The sequence below is a fragment of the Bombina bombina genome, chromosome 4 (assembly GCF_027579735.1).
Source record: "Bombina bombina isolate aBomBom1 chromosome 4, aBomBom1.pri, whole genome shotgun sequence".
Classification (NCBI taxonomy): domain Eukaryota; kingdom Metazoa; phylum Chordata; class Amphibia; order Anura; family Bombinatoridae; genus Bombina; species Bombina bombina.
In genome coordinates, this window is record NC_069502.1 from 997,960,639 (window position 1) to 997,983,530 (window position 22,892).

The 22,892-nt window shown below is 38.2% G+C and overlaps 1 protein-coding gene across 5 annotated transcripts in view; it reads left to right on the forward strand.

Moving 5' to 3' along the window:
* EHBP1 (EH domain binding protein 1) overlaps positions 1 to 22,892 on the forward strand; it is a 1,033,533-nt gene that overhangs the window by 416,731 nt on the left and 593,910 nt on the right. For all 5 annotated transcript variants that reach the window (XM_053712059.1, XM_053712060.1, XM_053712061.1 and 2 more), the window contains one exon: positions 14,535 to 14,645. In XM_053712059.1, the coding sequence (XP_053568034.1) occupies positions 14,535 to 14,645 (111 nt within the window). The remainder of the gene's footprint in view (positions 1 to 14,534; positions 14,646 to 22,892) is intronic.

A 22,892-nucleotide genomic window follows, 5' to 3' on the forward strand; every position in this document is an offset into this window, starting at 1 on the left:
TTTTGGGAGAAAGGTTTTGCAAGCCGTGGTGCCTTCCATTTAGGTGACCTGATTTGCTCCCTCCCTTCATCCGTGTCCTAAAGCTTTGGTATTGGTTCCCACAAGTAAGGATGACGCCGTGGACCGGACACACCAATGTTGGAGAAAACAGAATTTATGCTTACCTGATAAATTACTTTCTCCAACGGTGTGTCCGGTCCACGGCCCACCCTGGTTTTTTAATCAGGTCTGATGAATTATTTTCTCTAACTACAGTCACCACGGTATCATATGGTTTCTCCTATATATATTTCCTCCTGTCCGTCGGTCGAATGACTGGGGTGGGCGGAGCCTAGGAGGGATCATGTGACCAGCTTTGCTGGGACTCTTTGCCATTTCCTGTTGGGGAAGAGAATATCCCACAAGTAAGGATGACGCCGTGGACCGGACACACCGTTGGAGAAAGTAATTTATCAGGTAAGCATAAATTCTGTTTTACATGACCCTTTTCAGAAGTTATACTGTGCTGTTACTGCTATTAATATTACCCTATTTGTTTTTTTTTTATGAAAAGGTTTTTTAGAGTGGGCTACTATACCAATTATTATGTTGTCTTATAGCTGTTAGTGATATATTTGTTTGTATTTATGGAATAGCTCCCTAATTCTTTTTATGTATCATTAAAATCTTTCCATGAGTTCTTTTTATCTTAAACTTCCTTTGGGGCATTACGCTGGTGATGTTGCTACATTGAGATTTGGGGACGTTTGATAAATATGCCAGTAGGGCATCGAAACGTCATGCTCTAACCTTTCCCAATCAGAAACCTTGGATGAATAAAGAGGTCCGCCTCTTATTGGAAGCTCGTAATATTGCTTTTAGATCTGGCAATGCCGAGGCTTACAGTTTAACAAGATCTAACCTAAAAAAAAGGAAATAAAAGAGCTAAATTTGATCTGAAAATACGAATAGAGGAGCATTTATATAACAATTCTGACCCTAGAAGCATGTGGAGGGGAATACAGGCTATTACTGATTACAGATCCACAAATGCAGCCCCCACAATTAATGATGTTTCATTTCCGGATGAACTAAATCATTTTTATGCTCGCTTTGATCGTGATAATAAAGAATTAATCACTAAATCCATGCTTTTACCAGATGAACTTCCCCTGAGTTTTACTGTTGCTGAAGTATATCCTGTTCTCTCTAGGTTAGATGTACATAAAGCAGCTGGTCCTGATGGTATTCATGGCCATGTGCTAAGATCCTGTGCTGGAGCACTGGCTGCAGTAATCACTGATATTTTTAACTTGTCTTTGGCTCAAACAATTGTCCCCATATGTTTTAAGGAAACCATCATCATTCCTATGCCCAAACAATCTGCAGCAGTGAGTCTAAATTACTTTCGCCCTATTGCACTTCAGCCATTATGAAATGTTTTGAGAGGTTGGTTATGGCCCATCTCAAAACTTGCTTACCACCTACATTGGATCCTAACCAATACGCTTACCGTCAGAACAGGTCAACAGAAGATGCTATCTCCTCAGCACTACATTTTGCCCTTACCCATCTAGATCATAGTAACAGCTATGTTAGAATGCTGTTTATTGATTTCAGCTCTGCATTCAACACGGTTATCCCTATTAAATTGGTTGCTAAATTTCATGATCTGGGCATTAACACCTTACTATGCAACTGGATTTTTTGACAAATAGACCACAATCAGTAAAAATAGGTAACCATATTTCTTCTACCTTGACCCTTAATACCGGTGTTCCACAAGGGTGTGTATTGAGCCCACTGTTATATTCCCTCTTTACTTATGACTGTTTGCCTAAGTATGAGTCTAATAACGTCATCAAGTTTGCTGATGACACTACTGTGATAGGCCAGATCAGTAATAACGAGTCAGCTTACCGAGAGGAAATAATGCACTTGGTTACATGGTATGTTGATAATAACCTGGATTTAAATATCAAAAAGACTAAAGAAATCATCATTGATTATAGGAAATGCAAACGCCGTTTACATCTGCCCATTTATATAAATGGAACTGTGGTTGGAGTATCAAGTTTTAAATTTTTGGGCATACATATTTCTGAAGATTTGTCCTGGTCTCTGAATACCTCAATTTTAGTGAAGAAGGCTCACCAACGTCTTTATTTTTTAAAATCATTGAAAAAAGTTAAATTATCCACCCAGATTTTGGTTAACTTCTACCGCTGTACTATTGAGAGTATTCTTACAAATTGCATTACTGTATGGTATGGAAACTGTACTAATTCTGATCGTAAAGCCCTGCAACGGGTAGTTAAAACTGCCCAGTACATTATAGGTGTTCAGCTACTTCCTATTGAAGATCTCAAAGTAGACATAGTCTTCAAAAGGCCTATAGTATTATTCAAGATCCTTTTCATGCTAGTAATAGTATATTTGCCCTGTTACCATCTGGGAGGTGTTACAGGAGCTTAAAAAGCAAATCAGCCAGACTTCGGAATAGCTTTTTTTCCAAGAGCCATTACCTTGTTAAACAATAATCCTTACATTTTTCTTTTATGCCCATACTTTTTAACTTTTTTTTTTTTTGTATCTTGTTATCTTTTATTGATGGACTTCTGGGGCTCGATCCGATATGCAGCATTGCCGCAGAAGCCGGCGAAGCCAAATTTTACGCTGGTTTGGTATCACATATACGGCGTAACATAGAAGTTACGCTCGTATATTTCACCCTTCAGCCGTAGTTTTTTGGCCCATAGAGTGATATACCAAACCAGCGCAGTTTGGTATCCAATATACAGCGTAAGGACTTACGTGGCGAAAATGGAGAAATCTTACTCCATTTTCACATCGCCACAAAATGCAGGCGTAGTAAGCCTTACGCTTAGTATTGGAGCCCCGTAACTCCCTAAACTACCTGCAAAATGAAACCTAACACCTAACGCATGCGCAATGTCTATCTACCTGTCAACCGCAATCCCCCGCCGCAATCCCTAATAAAGTGTTTAACCCCTAAACTGCCGCTCCCGGACCCCGCCGCCACCTACATTAACTATATTACCCCCTAATGTGAGCCCCCTACCCTGCCAGCACCTACATTAACTATATTACCCCCTAATGTGAGCCCCCTACCCCCCCCCGCCACCTACATTAACTATATTACCCCCTAATGTGAGCCCCCTACCCCGCTGCCACCTACATTAACTATATTACCCCCTAATGTGAGCCCCCTACCCCGCCGCCACCTATTTTACATATATTAACCCCTAATATGATCCCCCTACACCGCCGCCAGCTACATTAAATGTATTAACCCCTAATCTCCCTACACTGCCGCCACCTATATTAACTATATTAACCCCTAACTTAATTATTATTTAAATAAATCTAAATAATATTAATATTAACTAAATTATTCCTATTTAAAACTAAATACTTACCTATAAAATAAACCCTAAGATAGCTACAATATAGTTAATAATTACATTGTAGCTATTTTAGGGTTTATATTTAACCCCCCCCCCCCCATTTACAACCCACCACCCACACACCCCTACTCTAAAACCCACCCGATCTCCCCTTAAAAAAAACCTAAGTCTAACCCCCAAGTGGTACTTACCTGTCCTGAAGACCGGTGGAGAAGGTCCTGTTCCAGGCGGAGAAGTCTTCTTCATCTTCTTCTTCCAGGAATCGGCTGGCGCGGAGCAGAGGAGTTGAAGACCGATGACCGCGGAGCTGAAGACCGTCCACTCTGGAACTGAAGACCGGAGCCATGGAGCGTGGCAGATCCTCTTCATATGATCTCCGCCGTACACTGAATAGGAATTCAAGGTACGCGATTAAAAATGGCGTCCCTTGAATTCCTATTGGCTGATTTGAGCCTTCAAATTCAAATCAGCTAATCGGATGAGAGCTACTTTAATTCTATTGGCTGATTTGAATAGCCAATAGAATAAGAGGTACTGTAATTATATTGGCTATTCTAATCAGCCAATAGAATTACAGTAGCTCTTATTCTATTGGCTATTCAAATCAGCCAATAGAATTAAAGTATCTCTCATCCGATTGGCTGATTTGAATTTGAAGGCTCAAATCAGCCAATAGGAATTCAAGGGACGCCATTTTTAATCGCGTACCTTGAATTCCTATTCAGTGTACGGCGGAGATCGTATGAAGAGGATCCTCCACGCTCCATGGCTCCGGTCTTCAGTTCCAGCGTCGCCGATCTTCAATTCCAGCATTGCTGGTCTTCAGCTCCACTGTCATCGGTCTTCAACCCCTCCACTCCACACCGCCTGGTTCCTGGAAGAAGATGTCGCCGCTTGGAAGAAGACTTCTCCGCCTGGAACAGGACCTTCTCCACCAGTCTTCAGGACAGGTAAGGACCACTTGGGGGTTAGACTTAGGTTTTTTTAAATGGGGGATTGGGTGGGTTTTAGAGTAGGGGTGTGTGAGTGGTGGGTTGTAATGGGGGGGGGTTGTTCGTTTTTTTTTTTTACAGGTAAAAGAGCTGATTACTTTGGGGCAATGCCCCGCAAAAGGCCCTTTTAAGGGCTAGTAATAGAGCTGATTACTTTTTTAATTTAGTTTAGGGTAGGGAAATTTTATTAGGGGACTTATATTAGGTGTAATTAGCTTAAAATTCTTGTAATCTTTTTTTTTTTTTTTTGTAATTTAGTGTTTGTTTTTTGGAATATAGTTTAGTGTATTTAATTGTATTTTAGTTGAGATATTTATAGTTTATTTAATTTATTGATAGGGTAGTGTTAGGTGTAATGGTAACTTAGGTTAGGATTTATTTTACAGGTAATTTGGTAATTATTTTAACTAGGTAGCTATTAAATAGTTATTAACTATTTAATAGCTATTGTACCCAGTTAAAATAAATACAAAGTTACCTGTAAAATAAATATAAACCTTAAAATAGCTACAATGTAATTATTAATTATATTGTAGCTATCTTAGGGTTTATTTTGTAGGTAAGTATTTAGTTTTAAATAGGAATCATTTAGTTAATAATATTAATATTATTTAGATTTATTTCAATAATAATTAAGTTAGGGGGTGTTAGGGTTAGACGTAGGTTTAGTGGTTAATATATTTAATATAGGTAGCGGCGTTGTAGGGAGATTAGATTAGGGGTTAATAAATTGAATATAGCTGGCGGCGGTGTAGGGGAATCATATTAGGGGTTAATAAATTTAATATAGCTGGCGGTGGTGTAGGGGAATCATATTAGGGGTTAATAAATTTAATATAGCTGGCGGCGGTGTAGGGGGATCAGATTAGGGGGTAATAGAGTTAATGTAGGTGGCGACGGGGTAGGGGGCTCACATTAGGGGGTAATAAATATAATATAGGTGACGGCGGTGTACGGGGCTCAGATTAGGGGTTAATATATTTAATATAGGTGGCGGTGATGTAGGGGGCTCAGATTAGGGGGTAATACATTTAATGTAGCTGGCGGCGGTCCGGGAGCTGGCGGTTTAGGGGTTAATATATTTATTTTTAGGAGTGAGAGTGGGGATTGCGGATAGAGGGGTATACGTGTTGGGATGATGTTTGGGAGGCGTGTTAGATAATTACGGGAGATTTTATACTTTAGTTAGTTTTTTTTAGGCGGCGACAGTTTCTAAAGTGCCGTAAGTCACTGGCGACTCCAGAAATTTGTAGTTACGCTTATTTCTGGACATCGCTAGTTTGTCCGACTTACAGCACTTTAGCAACTGTCGGCACCGTATATGTGATAGGTCGATGTGCGAGGTCAAACTACGGGCGGCGCAGGTTTCCACGATTGCACCGAAACCTGTGCCCTATATCGGATCGCGCCCCTTATTTAACCATAGAGCAAGTGCTGAATTAATGGTTGCCTAATTTAATCCAACAGGTTATTCTGTCAATGGTCTTTACTCACTCCACTTTTTTTTTTACATGATTCACATCACATTACATAATGTAAATTTACACATAGTGTTTCTTTATCATCTATTATTTATTTATTCATTCACTATTTCATGTGTTAATACTTCTGTGCGTACTGCGCACACATGTGTGATTAGATGCGTCATTTCTTTTATTGCATTTTATATACACATATATATTTCTCTGGTATGGAAATCACTTTTTTGCACTTGCACTTTATAATATATTATATTCTCTCTTGCATATTACACTTTACATATTTTTGTAGTATGGAAACTTTTTGCACAAGTCACTTGATTTTTTACTGTCCTTGTCAGATGTACCATTACAGTACTACCTTGTGTTATGGATAGGTTAGATATTCAATTACAATTTTGTTGTTTCTGTTTTTTTACTCTGTACAATGACAATAAATGAATCTAATCTAAACAAATATTTGGCTGGCTACTAAACTTGATTTAAAGTAGTTGACCCCTGTGTTAAAGAAACATTAAAGCGACACTAAACCCACATTTCTTTCATGTAATTAGCAAGAGTCCATGAGCTAGTGACGTATGGGATATACATTCCTACCAGGAGGGGCAAAGTTTCCCAAACCTTAAAATGCCTATAAATACACCCCTCACCACACCCACAAATCAGTTTTACAAACTTTGCCTCCGATGGAGGTGGTGAAGTAAGTTTGTGCTAGATTCTACGTTGATATGCGCTCCGCAGCAGGTTGGAGCCCGGTTTTCCTCTCAGCGTGCAGTGAATGTCAGAGGGATGTGAGGAGAGTATTGCCTATTTGAATGCAGTGATCTCCTTCTACGGGGTCTATTTCATAGGTTCTCTGTTATCGGTCGTGGAGATTCATCTCTTACCTCCCTTTTCAGATTGACGATATACTCTTATTTATATACCATTTCCTCTACTGATTCTCGTTTCAGTACTGGTTTGGCTTTCTACAAACATGTAGGTGAGTGTCCTGGGGTAAGTAAGTCTTATTTTCTGTGACACTCTAAGCTATGGTTGGGCACTTTATTTATAAAGTTCTAAATATATGTATTCAAACATTTATTTGCCTTGACTCAGGATGTTCAACATTCCTTATTTTTCAGACAGTCCGTTTCATATTTGGGATAAATGCATTTGTTTCAATCATTTTTTCTTACCTTAATAAATTTGACTTTTTCCCTGTGGGCTGTTAGGCTCGCGGGGGCAGAAAATGCTTCATTTTATTGCGTCATTCTTGGCGCGGACTTTTTTGGCGCAAAATTTTTTTTCTGTTTCCGGCGTCATACGTGTCGCCGGAAGTTGCGTCATTTTTTGACGTTTTTTTTGCGTCAAAAATGTCGGCGTTCCGGATGTGGCGTCATTTTTGGCGCCAAAAGCATTTAGGCGCCAAATAATGTGGGCGTCTTTTTTGGCGCTAAAAAATATGGGCGTCACTTGTCTCCACATTATTTAAGTCACATTATTTATTGCTTCTGGTTGCTAGAAGCTTGTTCACTGGCATTTTTTTCCCATTCCTGAAACTGTCATTTAAGGAATTTGATCAATTTTGCTTTATATGTTGTTTTTTTCTTTTACATATTGCAAGATGTTCCACGTTGCAACTGAGTCAGAAGATACTTCAGGAAAATCACTGCCCAGTGCTGGAGCTACCAAGCTAAGTGTATCTGCTATAAACTTTTGGTATCTGTTTCTCCAGCTGTTGTTTGTATTGCATGTCATGTCAAACTTATTAATGCAGATAAAATTTCCTTTAGTACTGTTACATTACCTGTTGCTGTTCCGTCAACATCTAATTTTCAGAGTGTTCCTGATAACATAAGAGATTTTATTTTTTAAATCCATTAAGAAGGCTATGTCTGTTATTTCTCCTTCTAGTATACATAAAAGTCTTTTAAAACTTCTCTTTTTTCAGATGAATTTTTAAATGAACATCATCATTCTGATACTGATAATGGTTCTTCTGGTTCAGAGGTTTCTGTCTCAGAGGTTGATGCTGATAAATCTTTGTATTTGTTCAAGATGGAATTTATTCGTTCTTTACTTAAAGAAGTATTATTTGCATTAGAAATAGAGGATTCTGGTCCTCTTGATACTAAATGTAAACGTTTAAATAAGGTTTTTACATCTCCTGTAGTTATTCCAGAAGTGTTTTATCTCCCTGATGCTATTTCTGAAGTAATTTCCAGGGAATGGAATAATTTGGGTAATTTATTTACTCCTTCTAGACGTTTAAGCAATTATATCCTGTGCCATCTGACAGATTAGAGTTTTTTGGGACAAAAATCCCTAAGGTTATGGGGCTGTCTCTACTCCTGCTAATGTACTACTATTCCTACGGCAGATAGTACTTCATTTAAGGATCCTTTAGATAGGAAAATTGAATCCTTTCTAAGAAAAGCTTACTTATGTTCAGGTAATCTTCTTAGACCTGCTATATTTTTAGCGGATGTTGCTGCAGCTTCAACTTTTTGGTTAGAAGCTTTAGCGCAACAAGTAACAGATCATAATTTTATAGCATTATTATTATTCTATAACATGCTAATAATTTTATTGGTGATACCATCTTTTGATATCATTAGAGTTGATGTCAGGTATATGTCTCTAGCTATTTTAGCTAGAAAAGCTTTATGGTTTAAACTTGGAATGCCGATATGTCTTCTAAGTCAACTTTGCTTTCCCTTTCTTTCCAGGGTAAATAATCATTTTCGTTCCTTTCCTCACAACAAGGAACAAAAGCCTGATCCTTCATCCTCAGGAGCGGTATCAGTTTGGAAACTATTTCCAGTTTGGAATATATCCAAGCCTTATAGAAACCTATAGCCAGCTCCTAAGTACCTATGAAGGTGCGGCCCTTATTCCAGCTCAGCTGGTATGGGGCAGATTACGTTTTCTTCAAAGAAATTTGGATCAATTCCGTTCTCAATCTCTGGTTTCAGAACATTGTTTCAGAAAGGTACAGAATTGGCTTCAAGTTAAGGCCTCCTGCTAAGAGATTTTTTTCTTTCCCGTGTCCCAGTTAACACAGCAAAGGCTCAGCATTTCTGAAATGTGTTTCAGATCTAGAGTTGGCTGGAGTATTTATGCCAGTTCCAGTTCTGGAACAGGGGCTGGGGTTTTATTTTATCTCTTCATTGTACCAAAGAAGGTCAATTCCTTCAGACCATTTCCGGATCTATCATTATTGAATCGTTATGTTAGGATACCAACATTCAAGATGGTTACTGTAGGACTATCCTGCCTTTTGTTTAGCAAGGGCATTATATGTCTACAATAGATTTACAGGATGTGTATCTGCATATTCCGATTCATCCAGATCACTTTTAGTGTCTGAGATTCTCTTTTTAGACAAGCATTACCAGTTTTTTGGCTCTACCGTTTGGCCTAGCCTCAGTTCCAAGAATTTTTTTCAAAGGTTCTCGGTGCCCTTCTTTCTGTAATCAGAGAACAGGGTTTTGGTATTTCCTTATTTGGATGATATCTTGGTACTTGCTCAGTCTTCTCATTTTCAAAGAATCTCATAGGAATCGACTTGTGTTGTTTCTTCAAGTTCATGGTTGGAGGATCAATTTACCAATCAATTCATTGATTCCTCAGACAAGGGTAACCTTTTTAGGTTTCTAGATAGATTCAGTGTCTATGACTCTGTCCTTGTCAGACAAGAGAAGTTTAACATTGATATCAGCTTGTCAAAACCTTCAGTCACAATCATTCCCTTTGGTAGCCTTATGCATGGAAATGTTGGGTCTTAGGACTGCCGCATCAGATGCGATCTCCTTTGCTCGTTTTCACATGCGACCTCTTCAGCTCTGTATGCTGAACCAATGGTGCAGGGATTACTCAAAGATATCTCAATTAATATCTTTAAACCGATTTTACGACACTCTCTGACATGGTGGACAGATCACCATCGTTTAGTTCAGGGGGCTTCTTGTTCTTCCAACCTGGACTATAATCTCAACAGATGCAAGTCTTACAGGTTGGGGAGCTGTGTGGGGGTATCTGACGGCACAAGGGGTTTGGGAATCTCAGGAGGTGAGATTTCCGATCAATATTTTGGAACTCCGTGCAATTTTCAGAGCTCTTCAGTCTTGGCCTCTTCTGAAGAGAGAGTTGTTCATTTGTTTTCAGATAGACAATGTCACAACTGTGGCATACATCAATCATCAAGGAGGGACTCACAGTCCTCTGGCTATGAAAGAAGTATCTCGAATTTTGGTTTGGGCGGAATCCAGCTCCTGTCTAATCTCTGCGGTTCATATCCCAGGTATGGACAATTGGAAAGCGGATTATCTCAGTCGCCAAACGTTGCATCCGGGCGAATGGTCTCTTCACCCAGAGGTATTTCTTCAGATTATTCAAATGTGGGAACTTCCAGAAATAGATCTGATGGCTTCTCATCTAAACAAGAAACTTCCCAGGTATCTGTCCAGATCCCGGGATCCTCAGGCGGAGGCAGTGGATGCATTATCACTTCCTTGGAAGTATCATCCTGCCTATATCTTTCCGCCTCTAGTTCTTCTTCCAAGAGTAATCTCCAAGATTCTGAAGGAATGCTTGTTTGTTCTGCTGGTAGCTCCGGCATGGCCTCACAGGTTTTGGTATGCGGATCTTGTCCGGATGGCCTCTTGCCAACCGTGGACTCTTCCGTTAAGACCAGACCTTCTGTCTCAAGGTCCTTTTTTCCATCAGGATCTGAAATCCTTAAATTTAAAGGTATGGTGATTGAACGCTTGATTCTTGGTCATAGAGGTTTCTCTGACTCTGTGATTAATACTATGTTTCAGGCTCATAAATCTGTATCCAGAGAGATATATTATAGAGTCTGGAAGACTTATATTTCTTGGTGTCTTTCTCATCATTTTTCTTGGCATTCTTTTAGAATACCGAGAATATTACAGTTTCTTCAGGATGGTTTAGATAAGGGTTTGTCCGCAAGTTCCTTGAAAGGACAAATCTCTGCTCTTTCTGTTCTTTTTCACAGAAAGATTGCTATTCTTCCTGATATTCATTGTTTTGTACAAGCTTTGGTTCGTATAAAGCCTGTCATTAAGTCAATTTCTCCTCCTTGGAGTTTGAATTTGGTTCTGGGGGCTCTTCAAGCTTCTCCATTTGAACCTATGCATTCATTGGACATTAAATTACTTTCTTGGAAAGTTTTGTTCCTTTTGGCCATCTCTTCTGCCAGAAGAGTTTCTGAATTATCTGCTCTTTCTTGTGAGTCTCCTTTTCTGATTTTTCATCAGGATAAGGCGGTGTTGCGAACTTCTTTTGAATTTTTACCTAAGTTGTGAATTCCAACAACATTAGTAGAGACATTGTGGTTCCTTCATTATGTCCTAATCCTAAGAATTCTAAGGAGAAATCGTTGCATTCTTTGGATATTGTTAGAGCTTTGAAATATTATGTTGAAGCTACTAAGTCTTTCCGAAAGACTTCTAGTTTATTTGTTATCTTTTCCGGTTCTAGAAAGGCCAGAAAACTTCTGCCATTTCTTTGGCATCTTGGTTGAAATCTTTAATTCATCTTGCCTATGTTGAGTCGGGTAAAACTCCGCCTCAGAGGATTACAGCTCATTCTACTAGGTCAGTTTCTACTTCCTGGGCGTTTAGGAATGATGCTTCGGTTGATCAGATTTGCAAAGCGGCAACTTGGTCCTCTTTGCATACTTTTACCAAATTCTACCATTTTGATGTATTTTCTTCTTCTGAAGCAGTTTTTGGTAGAAAAGTACTTCAGGCAGCGGTTTCAGTTTGAATCTTCTGCTTATGTTTTTCATTAAACTTTATTTTGGGTGTGGATTATTTTCAGCAGGAATTGACTGTCTTTATTTTATCCCTCCCTCTCTAGTGACTCTTGTGTGGAAAGATCCACATCTTGGGTAGTCATTATCCCATACGTCACTAGCTCATGGACTCTTGCTAATTACATGAAAGAAAACATAATTTATGTAAGAACTTACCTGATAAATTCATTTCTTTCATATTAGCAAGAGTCCATGAGGCCCGCCCTTTTTTGTGGTGGTTATGATTTTTTTGTATAAAGCACAATTATTCCAATTCCTTATTTTATATGCTTTCGCACTTTTTTCTTATCACCCCACTTCTTGGCTATTCGTTAAACTGAATTGTGGGTGTGGTGAGGGGTGTATTTATAGGCATTTTAAGGTTTGGGAAACTTTGCCCCTCCTGGTAGGAATGTATATCCCATACGTCACTAGCTCATGGACTCTTGCTAATATGAAAGAAATGAATTTATCAGGTAAGTTCTTACATAAATTATGTTTTTTCCTCTCATGATTCAGATAGAGCATGCAATTTTAAGCTACTTTCTAATTTACTCCTATTATCACATTTTCTTCGTTCTCTTGCTATCTTTATTTTAAAAACATGACTGTAGAGCTTAGGAGCCGGCCCATTTTAGGTTCAGCACCCTGGATAGTGCTTGCTGATTGGTGGCTACATTTAGCCACCAATCAGCAAGCACAACCCAGGTTGTGAACCAAAAATAGGCCAGCTCCTAAGCTTTACATTCATGCTTTTTAAATAAAGATAGCAAGGGAACAAAGAAAATTTGATAATAGGAGTAAATTTGAAAGTAGCTTAAAATTGCCTGCTCTATTTTTTTATTTTATTTTTTATTATCAGTGATTTGTAGAGCGCCAACAGATTCCCCAGCGCTAATATCTGAATCATTACATAAAATAAATAGGTTTAGTGTCCCTTTAAACAAACTTTTTATCTCCCATAAACTGTTTAATAGAGCGTATTAAAATATGTTACATTGAGCAATTGTAACTTATTTTTCCTGTATTTCTGAGATTCCTGTATTTCCCTTCGTAAATTGTGTTTTTCCGTCTGTGGTACTGGGGACCTAGATTGTACTACAGTTGCCAAATACAAAAACAATATCAGGGTATTTCCTCTTAGATCATTGCCTCTGCACCAGGCTTTTCAAGAGGTGTATCCCTGGACTACTATGCAGTATGAAATTCCTGCAGTTTTTGCCAACGATATAGATTACATTATCTTAAAACATTTTAATTTGTGTGTATATTTTTTGCAGTGCAGTGTTAAATTGTTTTTTTTTTTAATATACTATGCATGTGTAAAAAAATGTAATGTCCTTTAAAGAGATAGTAAATTCAAAATTAAACGTTCAGGATTTAGATAGCTCATGCGATTTTAAACAACATTACAATTTACTTCTAGATGGCTTTGTTCTCTCAGTATCCATTGTTGAAAAATTAACTTCAGAACAGTAATGCACTACTAGGTTGCTAGGTGAACACATTTAGTGAGCAAATAACGAGTGTATGTGCAACCACCAATCAACAGCTAGCTGCAAGTAGTGCATTTCTGCTCCTGGAGAAAATTTAAAAGTTGTTTTAAACGCTCTCTCTGAATCCTGAATGTTTAAAGGGACAGTAAAGACAAAATTAAACTTAAATGGATTGTACAGAGCACACATTTTTAAACAACTTTCTATTTTACTTCAATTATCAATTTTTCTGTTTTTTTTTTTTTGTTAAAGAGTAATCCTAGGTGAGCTCATGTCTATATCCATCTAGCAGCAGTGTTTGCAACATTGTTCTTAGCAATGTTGTACATAGTTACAAACACTTCTGCCATAGACTGCTATAAACACGTGAATGTTCCTATCATCCTACCTAGTTTTTTTCTAAGCAAAGGATATCAAGAGAACAAAACAAATTTGACAATAGAAATAAATTGGACAGTTTAAAACTGCATGTTCTATCTGAATGATTAAAGTTTAATTTTTTAAAGAGACACTAAAGCCAAATTTGTTCTTTCGTGATTCAGATAGAGCATGTAATTTTAAGCAACTTTCTAATTTACTCCTATTATCAAATTTTATTCATTCTCTTTGTATCTTTTTTGAAATGCAAAAATGTAAGTTTAGATGCCGGCCCATTTTTGGTGAACAACCTGGGTTGTCCTTGCTGATTGATGGATAAAATTCATCCACCAATAAAAAAGTGCTGTCCAGAGTTCTGAATAAAAAAAAAAGCTTAGATGCCTTCTTTTTCAAATAAAGTTAGCAAGAAAACAAAGAACAATTGATAATAGGAGTAAATTAGAAAGTTGCTTAAAATTGCATGCTCTATCTGAATCACGAAAGAAAAAATGTGGGTTCAGTGTCCCTTTAACTGTCCTTTTAATTTCGAGTTTACTGTCCCTTTAAGCTACTTTTTTATATATACTTATTTTTCTAAATTGTTACCAAGTTCAATATTTCACAATCTACCTACTGAGCATACTATTGCACTGCTATTACCAGTTCATATTAAACCTGTATACGTTTCCTTAGATGTTTTACCTCATTATATGAACAGGCTAAGTTGACTCTGACATCACTCTTTCAAATGTGTATGATGAATTATCTAAATGTGTGAACTGCCAAGACTGTCGGTATATGCACTTCTACATGGTGAGGTTGATGTACTACAAACTGCAGTCATTTTATTTTGCCTATTTGACCATTATTTCAGTGCTTTGTGAGCATGTTTTATTTATATTTGTATATATTTTGCAATAAATGTTACATTTACCTATGCATCTTCATTTGAAATATTGTTTCTTTTACAACATTAAAATGTGTTCTTTTTTTGTTCACAGAACTTTTTAAAATGTACAAAAGCTTGGATGAAGATGAGTTAGAGATAAATTCAAGCGCACTTCCTTCTAAAAGTTTGGAGGTGACAGAATTTAGGAATAAAGATACTGAAGGTATAAATACTTATAAATGACGTACTTCTGTCTATTGGTGGGGAAATCTATAACATTCATTTTTAGAAAGAGAGGGTGATGGAATCTCTTTATGTAAGTAGGTTATGTGATTATTCTCTGTACCCAAAAGGTCTGAACAGAGGCTTGTGGGTCTCATAGATAATGGCCAAGGCTGGAAATGCCCTCTAGTCTGCTAGTTCTGGACTATGGGGAAATTCCTGCAAGAAGGAAAACTTAGTCTGTTCTGTATATTTTAGAATGAGAAAAATTGGAGGCAAACCAACAAAATATAAAGTTAAAAATGATCTGCATTTTTATATGTACTATTTTTCATCCATTTGTACCCATAATCTATTGTATATCTGTTTTGTAAGCAACAAATATGTTATGTCTGCATTTACATGTCTAACTTTTCAAAATCCCAAAAAGATCATGTTTTGCAAAAGATCAAATCACAATGAATTGATGTGATTGCCTATATAGACAACTGTCCTAGGAAGGTTGCCCTCAAGGGACATGTTACACTTTTCTTTGATAAATAAATATATTTAAGAGCTTCTTTCATCTATCTGAGTTTCCTGGTGCTATGCTAGATACAGATATGATGAGGATGTTGCTCAATCAGGTGACTAAAAAAAAAAATTGCATTCTTCTGTGGAATATTGCAGGTTTACCATTGACTTGCTGGTAGCAACCAGAAGCATTCCATGAAATGCCTATACAACACCATTGTCCTCATAAGGGCGACTGTACATTTGTCCTTTTATATTGAATCCACAGCAAAGTGAGTAAACATGAGAAGTTAGTGTACACAGGGTGCAGGTGTTTATGGGAATGTTAAAGGGACAGTCAACACCAGAATTTTTGTTGTTTAAAAAGAAAGATACTCTCTTTATTACCCATTCCCCAGTTTTGCATAACCAACACTGTTATATTAATTTACTTTTTACTTGTGTGATTACCTTGTATCTAAGCCTCTGCAGACTGCCCCCTTATTTCAGTTATTTTGACAGACTTTCTTTTTAGCCAACCAGTGCTCACTCCAGGGTAACTTAATGTGCATGAGCTCAATGTTATCTATATGAAACACATGAACTAATGCCCTCTAGTGGTCAAAATGCATTTAGATTGGAGGCAGTCTTCAAGTTCTAAGAAATTAGCATATGAACCTCCTAGGTTTAGCTTTCAACTAAGAATACCAAGAGAATAAAGCAAAATTGGTGATAAAAGTAAATTGGAAAGTTGTTTAAAATTACGTTCCCTATTTAAATCATGAAAGGTTTTTTTTGGACTTGACTGTCCCTTTAAAGGTGATTTCTTTCATGTAATTAGCAAGAGTCCATGAGCTAGTGACGTATGGGATATACATTCCTACCAGGAGGGGCAAAGTTTCCCAAACCTCAAAATGCCTATAAATACACCCCTCACCACACCCACAATTCAGTTTTACAAACTTTGCCTCCTATGGAGGTGGTGAAGTAAGTTTGTGCTAGATTCTACGTTGATATGCGCTCCGCAGCAAGTTGGAGCCCGGTTTTCCTCTCAGCGTGCAGTGAATGTCAGAGGGATGTGAGGAGAGTATTGCCTATTTGAATGCAGTGATCTCCTTCTACGGGGTCTATTTCATAGGTTCTCTGTTATCGGTCGTAGAGATTCATCTCTTACCTCCCTTTTCAGATCGACGATATACTCTTATATATACCATTACCTCTGCTGATTCTCGTTTCAGTACTGGTTTGGCTTTCTACAAACATGTAGATGAGTGTCCTGGGGTAAGTAAATCTTATTTTTGTGACACTCTAAGCTATGGTTGGGCACTTTGTTTATAAAGTTCGAAATATATGTATTCAAACATTTATTTGCCTTGACTCAGAATGTTCAACATTCCTTATTTTCAGACAGTCAGTTTCATATTTGGGATAATGCATTTGAATTATTCATTTTTTCTTACCTTCAAAAATTTGACTCTTTTTTTCCTGTGGGCTGTTAGGCTCGCGGGGGCTGAAAATGCTTCATTTTATTGCGTCATTCTTGGCGCGGACTTTTTTGGCGCAAAAAATCTTTTCCGTTTCCGGCGTCATACGTGTCGCCGGAAGTTGCGTCATTTTTTGACGTTATTTTGCGCCAAAAATGTCGGCGTTCCGGAAGTGGCGTCATTTTTGGCGCCAAAAGCATTTAGGCGCCAAATAATGTGGGCGTCTTATTTGGCGCTAAAAAAATATGGGCGTCGCTTTTGTCTCCACATTATTTAAGTCTCATTTTTCATTGCTTCTGGTTGCTAGAAGCTTGTTCTTTGGCATTTTTTCCCATTCCTGAAACTGTCATTTAAGGAATTTGATCAATTTTGCTTTATATGTTGTTTTTTCTCTTACATATTGCAAGATGTCTCACGTTGCATCTGAGTCAGAAGATACTTCAGGAAAATCGCTGTCTAGTGCTGGACCTACCAAAGCTAAGTGTATCTGCTGTAAACTTTTGGTAGCTATTCCTCCGGCTGTTGTTTGTATTAATTGTCATGACAAACTTGTTAATGCAGATAATATTTCCTTTAGTAAAGTACCATTGCCTGTTGCAGTTCCTTCAACATCTAAGGTGCAGAATGTTCCTGATAACATAAGAGATTTTGTTTCTGAATCCATCAAGAAGGCTATGTCTGTTATTTCTCCTTCTAGTAAACATAAAAAATCTTTTAAAACTTCTCTCCCTACAGATGAATTTTTAAATGAACATCATCATTCTGATTCTGATGATTCTTCTGGTTCAGAGGATTCTGTCTCAGAGATTGATGCTGATAAATCTTCATATTTATTTAAAATGGAATTTATTCGTTCTTTACTTAAAGAAGTACTAATTGCTTTAGAAATAGAGGATTCTGGTCCTCTTGATACTAATTCTAAACGTTTAGATAAGGTATTTAAATCTCCTGTGGTTATTCCACAAGTTTTTCCTGTTCCTAATGCTATTTCTGAAGTAATTTCCAAAGAATGGGATAAATTGGGTAATTCATTTACTCCTTCTAAACGTTTTAAGCAATTATATCCTGTGCCGTCTGACAGATTAGAATTTTGGGACAAAATCCCTAGAGTTGATGGGGCTATTTCTACCCTTGCTAAACGTACTACTATTCCTACGTCAGATGGTACTTAATTTAAGGATCCTTTAGATAGGAAAATTGAATCCTTTCTAAGAAAAGCTTATCTGTGTTCAGGTAATCTTCTTAGACCTGCTATATCATTGGCTGATGTTGCTGCAGCTTCAACTTTTTGGTTGGAAACTTTAGCGCAACAAGTAACAGATCATGATTCTCATAATATTATTATTCTTCTTCAGCATGCTAATAATTTTATCTGTGATGCCATTTTTGATATTATTAGAGTTGATGTCAGGTTTATGTCTCTAGCTATTTTAGCTAGAAGAGCTTTATGGCTTAAGACTTGGGCCTAGATTTGGAGTTCGGCGGTAGCCGTCAAAACCAGCGTTAGAGGCTCCTAACGCTGGTTTTGGCCGCCCGCTGGTATTTGGAGTCAGTGATTAAAGGGTCTAACGCTCACTTTTCAGCCGCGACTTTTCCATACCGCAGATCCCCCTACGCCATTTGCGTATCCTATGTTTTCAATGGGATCTTTCTAACGCCGGTATTTAGAGTCGTTTCTGAAGTGAGCGTTAGAGCTCTAACGACAAAACTCCAGCCGCCTGAAAATAGCAGGAGTTAAGAGCTTTCTGGCTAACGCCGGTTCATAAAGCTCTTAACTACTGTACCCTAAAGTACACTAACACCCATAAACTACCTATGTACCCCTAAACCGAGCTCCCCCCACATCGCCGTCACTCGATTAAAATTTTTAACCCCTAATCTGCCGACCGCCACCTACGTTATACTTATGTACCCCTAATCTGCTGCCCCTAACCCCGCCGACCCCTGTATTACATTTATTAACCCCTAACCTGCCCCCCACAACGTCGCCGCCAGCTACTTAAAATAATTAACCCCTAATCTTCCGACCGCAAAGCGCCGCCACCTACGTTATCCCTATGTACCCCTAATCTGCTACCCCTAACACCGCCGACCCCTATATTATATTTATTAACCCCTAATCTGCCCCCCTCAACGTCGCCGACACCTGCCTACACTTATTAACCCCTAATCCGCCAAGCGGACCTGAGCGCTACTATAATAAAGTTATTAACCCCTAACCCGCCTCACTAACCCTATAATAAATAGTATTAACCCCCTAATCTGCCCTCCCTAACATTGCCGACACCTACCTTCAATTATTAACCCCTAATCTGCCGAGCGGAGCTCACCGCTATTCTAATAAATGTATTAACCCCTAAAGCTAAGTCTAACCCTAACACTAACACCCCCCTAACTTAAATATAATTTACATCTAACGAAATAAATTAACTCTTATTAAATAAATGATTCCTATTTAAAGCTAAATACTTACCTGTAAAATCCTAATATAGCTACAATATAAATTATAATTATATTATAGCTATTTTAGGATTAATATTTATTTTACAGGCAACTTTGTATTTATTTTAACTAGGTACAATAGCTATTAAATAGTTAAGAACTATTTAATAGTTACCTAGTTAAAATAATAACAAATTTACCTGTAAAATAAATCCTAACCTAAGATATAATTAAACCTAACACTACCCTATCAATAAAATAATTAAATAAACTACCTACAATTACCTACAATTAACCTAACACTACACTATCAATAAATTAATTAAACACAATTCCTACAAATAAATACAATTAAATAAACTAGCTAAAGTACAAAAAATAAAAAAGAACTAAGTTACAAAAAATAAAAAAATATTTACAAACATTAGAAAAATATTACAACAATTTTAAACTAATTACACCTACTCTAAGCCCCCTAATAAAATAACAAAGCCCCCCAAAATAAAAAATTCCCTACCCTATTCTAAATTAAAAAAGTTACAAGCTCTTTTACCTTACCAGCCCTGAACAGGGCCCTTTGCGGGGCATGCCCCAAGAATTTCAGCTCTTTTGCCTGTAAAAGAATAAATACAATACCCCCCCCCAACATTACAACCCACCACTCACATACCCCTAATCTAACCCAAACCCCCCTTAAATAAACCTAACACTAAGCCCCTGAAGATCTTCCTACCTTGTCTTCACCATCCAGGTATCACCGATCCGTCCTGGCTCCAACATCTTCATCCAACCCAAGCGGGGGTTGGCGATCCATCATCCGGTGCTGAAGAGGTCCAGAAGAGGCTCCAAAGTCTTCCTCCTATCCGGCAAGAAGAGGACATCCGGACCGGCAAACATCTTCTCCAAGCGGCATCTTCGATCTTCTTCCATCCGGTGCGGAGCGGATCCATCCTCTTCTTCCGTTGTCTCCCGACTAATGACGGTTCCTTTAAGGGACGTCATCCAAGATGGCGTCCCTCGAATTCCGATTGGCTGATAGGATTCTATCAGCCAATCGGAATTAAGGTAGGAATTTTCTGATTGGCTGATGGAATCAGCCAATCAGAATCAAGTTCAATCCGATTGGCTGATCCAATCAGCCAATCAGATTGAGCTCGCATTCTATTGGCTGTTCCGATCAGCCAATCGGAATTCGAGGGACGCCATCTTGGATGACGTCCCTTAAAGGAACCGTCATTAGTCGGGAGACAACGGAAGAAGAGGATGGATCCGCGTCGCCTGCTTCAAGATGGACCCGTCTCCGCACCGGATGGAAGAAGATCGAAGATGCCGCTTGGAGAAGATGTTTGCCGGTCCGGATGTCCTCTTCTTGCCGGATAGGAGGAAGACTTTGGAGCCTCTTCTGGACCTCTTCAGCACCGGATGATGGATCGCCAACCCCCGCTTGGGTTGGATGAAGATGTTGGAGCCAGGACGGATCGGTGATACCTGGATGGTGAAGACAAGGTAGGAAGATCTTCAGGGGCTTAGTGTTAGGTTTATTTAAGGGGGGTTTGGGTTAGATTAGGGGTATGTGGGTGGTGGGTTGTAATGTTGGGGGGGGGTATTGTATTTATTCTTTTACAGGCAAAAGAGCTGAAATTCTTGGGGCATGCCCCGCAAAGGGCCCTGTTCAGGGCTGGTAAGGTAAAAGAGCTTGTAACTTTTTTAATTTAGAATAGGGTAGGGAATTTTTTATTTTGGGGGGCTTTGTTATTTTATTAGGGGGCTTAGAGTAGGTGTAATTAGTTTAAAATTGTTGTAATATTTTTCTTATGTTTGTAAATATTTTTTTATTTTTTGTAACTTAGTTCTTTTTTATTTTTTGTACTTTAGCTAGTTTATTTAATTGTATTTATTTGTAGGAATTGTGTTTAATTTATTTATTGATAGTGTAGTGTTAGGTTTAATTATATCTTAGGTTAGGATTTATTTTACAGGTAAATTTGTTATTATTTTAACTAGGTAACTATTAAATAGTTCTTAACTATTTAATAGCTATTGTACCTAGTTAAAATAAATACAAAGTTGCCTGTAAAATAAATATTAATCCTAAAATAGCTATAATATAATTATAATTTATATTGTAGATATATTAGGATTTATTTTACAGGTAAGTATTTAGATTTAAATAGGAATAATTTATTTAATAATAGATCATTTATTTCGTTAGATGTAAATTATATTTAAGTTAGGGGGGTGTTAGTGTTAGGGTTAGACTTAGCTTTAGGGGTTAATACATTTATTAGAATAGCGGTGAGCTCCGCTCGGCAGATTAGGGGTTAATAATTGAAGGTAGGTGTCGGCGATGTTAGGGAGGGCAGATTAGGGGTTAATACTATTTATGATAGGGTTAGTGAGGCAGATTAGGGGTTAATAACTTTATTATAGTAGCGCTCAGGTCCGCTCGGCAGATTAGGGGTTAATAAGTGTAGGCAGGTGTCGGCGACGTTGAGGGGGGCAGATTAGGGGTTAATAAATATAATATAGGGGTCGGCGATGTTAGGGCAGCAGATTAGGGGTACATAGGGATAACGTAGGTTGCGGCGGTTTACGGAGCGGCAGATTAGGGGTTAAAAAAAAATATGCAGGTGTCAGCGATAGCGGGGGCGGCAGATTAGGGGTTAATAAGTGTAAGGTTAGGGGTGTTTAGACTCGGGGTACATGTTAGAGTGTTAGGTGCAGACGTAGGAAGTGTTTCCCCATAGGAAACAATGGGGCTGCGTTAGGAGCTGAACGCTGCTTATTTGCAGGTGTTAGGTTTTTTTTCAGCTCAAACAGTCCCATTGTTTCCTATGGGAGAATCGTGCACGAGCACGTTTTTGAGGCTGGCCGCGTCCGTAAGCAACTCTGGTATCGAGAGTTGCATTTGCGGTAAAAATGCTCTACGCTCCTTTTTTGGAGCCTAACGCAGCATTTGTTTGAACTCTCGATACCAGAGTTAAATTTATGGTGCGGCCAGAAAAAAGCCCGCGGAGCGTTAACAGCCCTTTTACCGCCAAACTCCAAATCTAGGCCTTGGAATGCTGATATGGCTTCTAAATCAACTCTACTTTCCATTTCTTTCCAGGGTAACAAATTATTTGGTTCTCAGTTGGATTCTATTATCTCAACTGTTACTGGTGGGAATGGAACTTTTTTACCACAGGATAAAAAATCTAAGGGTAAAAACAGGGCTAATAATCGTTTTCGTTCCTTTCGTTTCAACAAAGAACAAAAGCCTGATCCTTCATCCTCAGGAGCAGTTTCAGTTTGGAAACCATCTCCAGTCTGGAATAAATCCAAGCCTGCTAGAAAGGCAAAGCCTGCTTCTAAGTCCACATGAAGGTGCGGCCCTCATTCCAGCTCAGCTGGTAGGGGGCAGGTTACGTTTTTTCAAAGAAATTTGGTTCAATTCTGTTCACAATCTTTGGATTCAGAATATTGTTTCAGAAGGGTACAGAATTGGTTTCAAGATGAGACCTCCTGCAAAGAGATTTTTTCTTTCCCGTGTCCCAGTAAATCCAGTGAAAGCTCAAGCATTTCTGAATTGTGTTTCAGATCTAGAGTTGGCTGGAGTAATTATGCCAGTTCCAGTTCCGGAACAGGGGATGGGGTTTTATTCAAATCTCTTCATTGTACCAAAGAAGGAGAATTCCTTCAGACCAGTTCTGGATCTAAAAATATTGAATCGTTATGTAAGGATACCTACGTTCAAAATGGTAACTGTAAGGACTATCTTGCCTTTTGTTCAGCAAGGGCATTATATGTCCACGATAGATTTACAGGATGCATATCTGCATATTCCGATT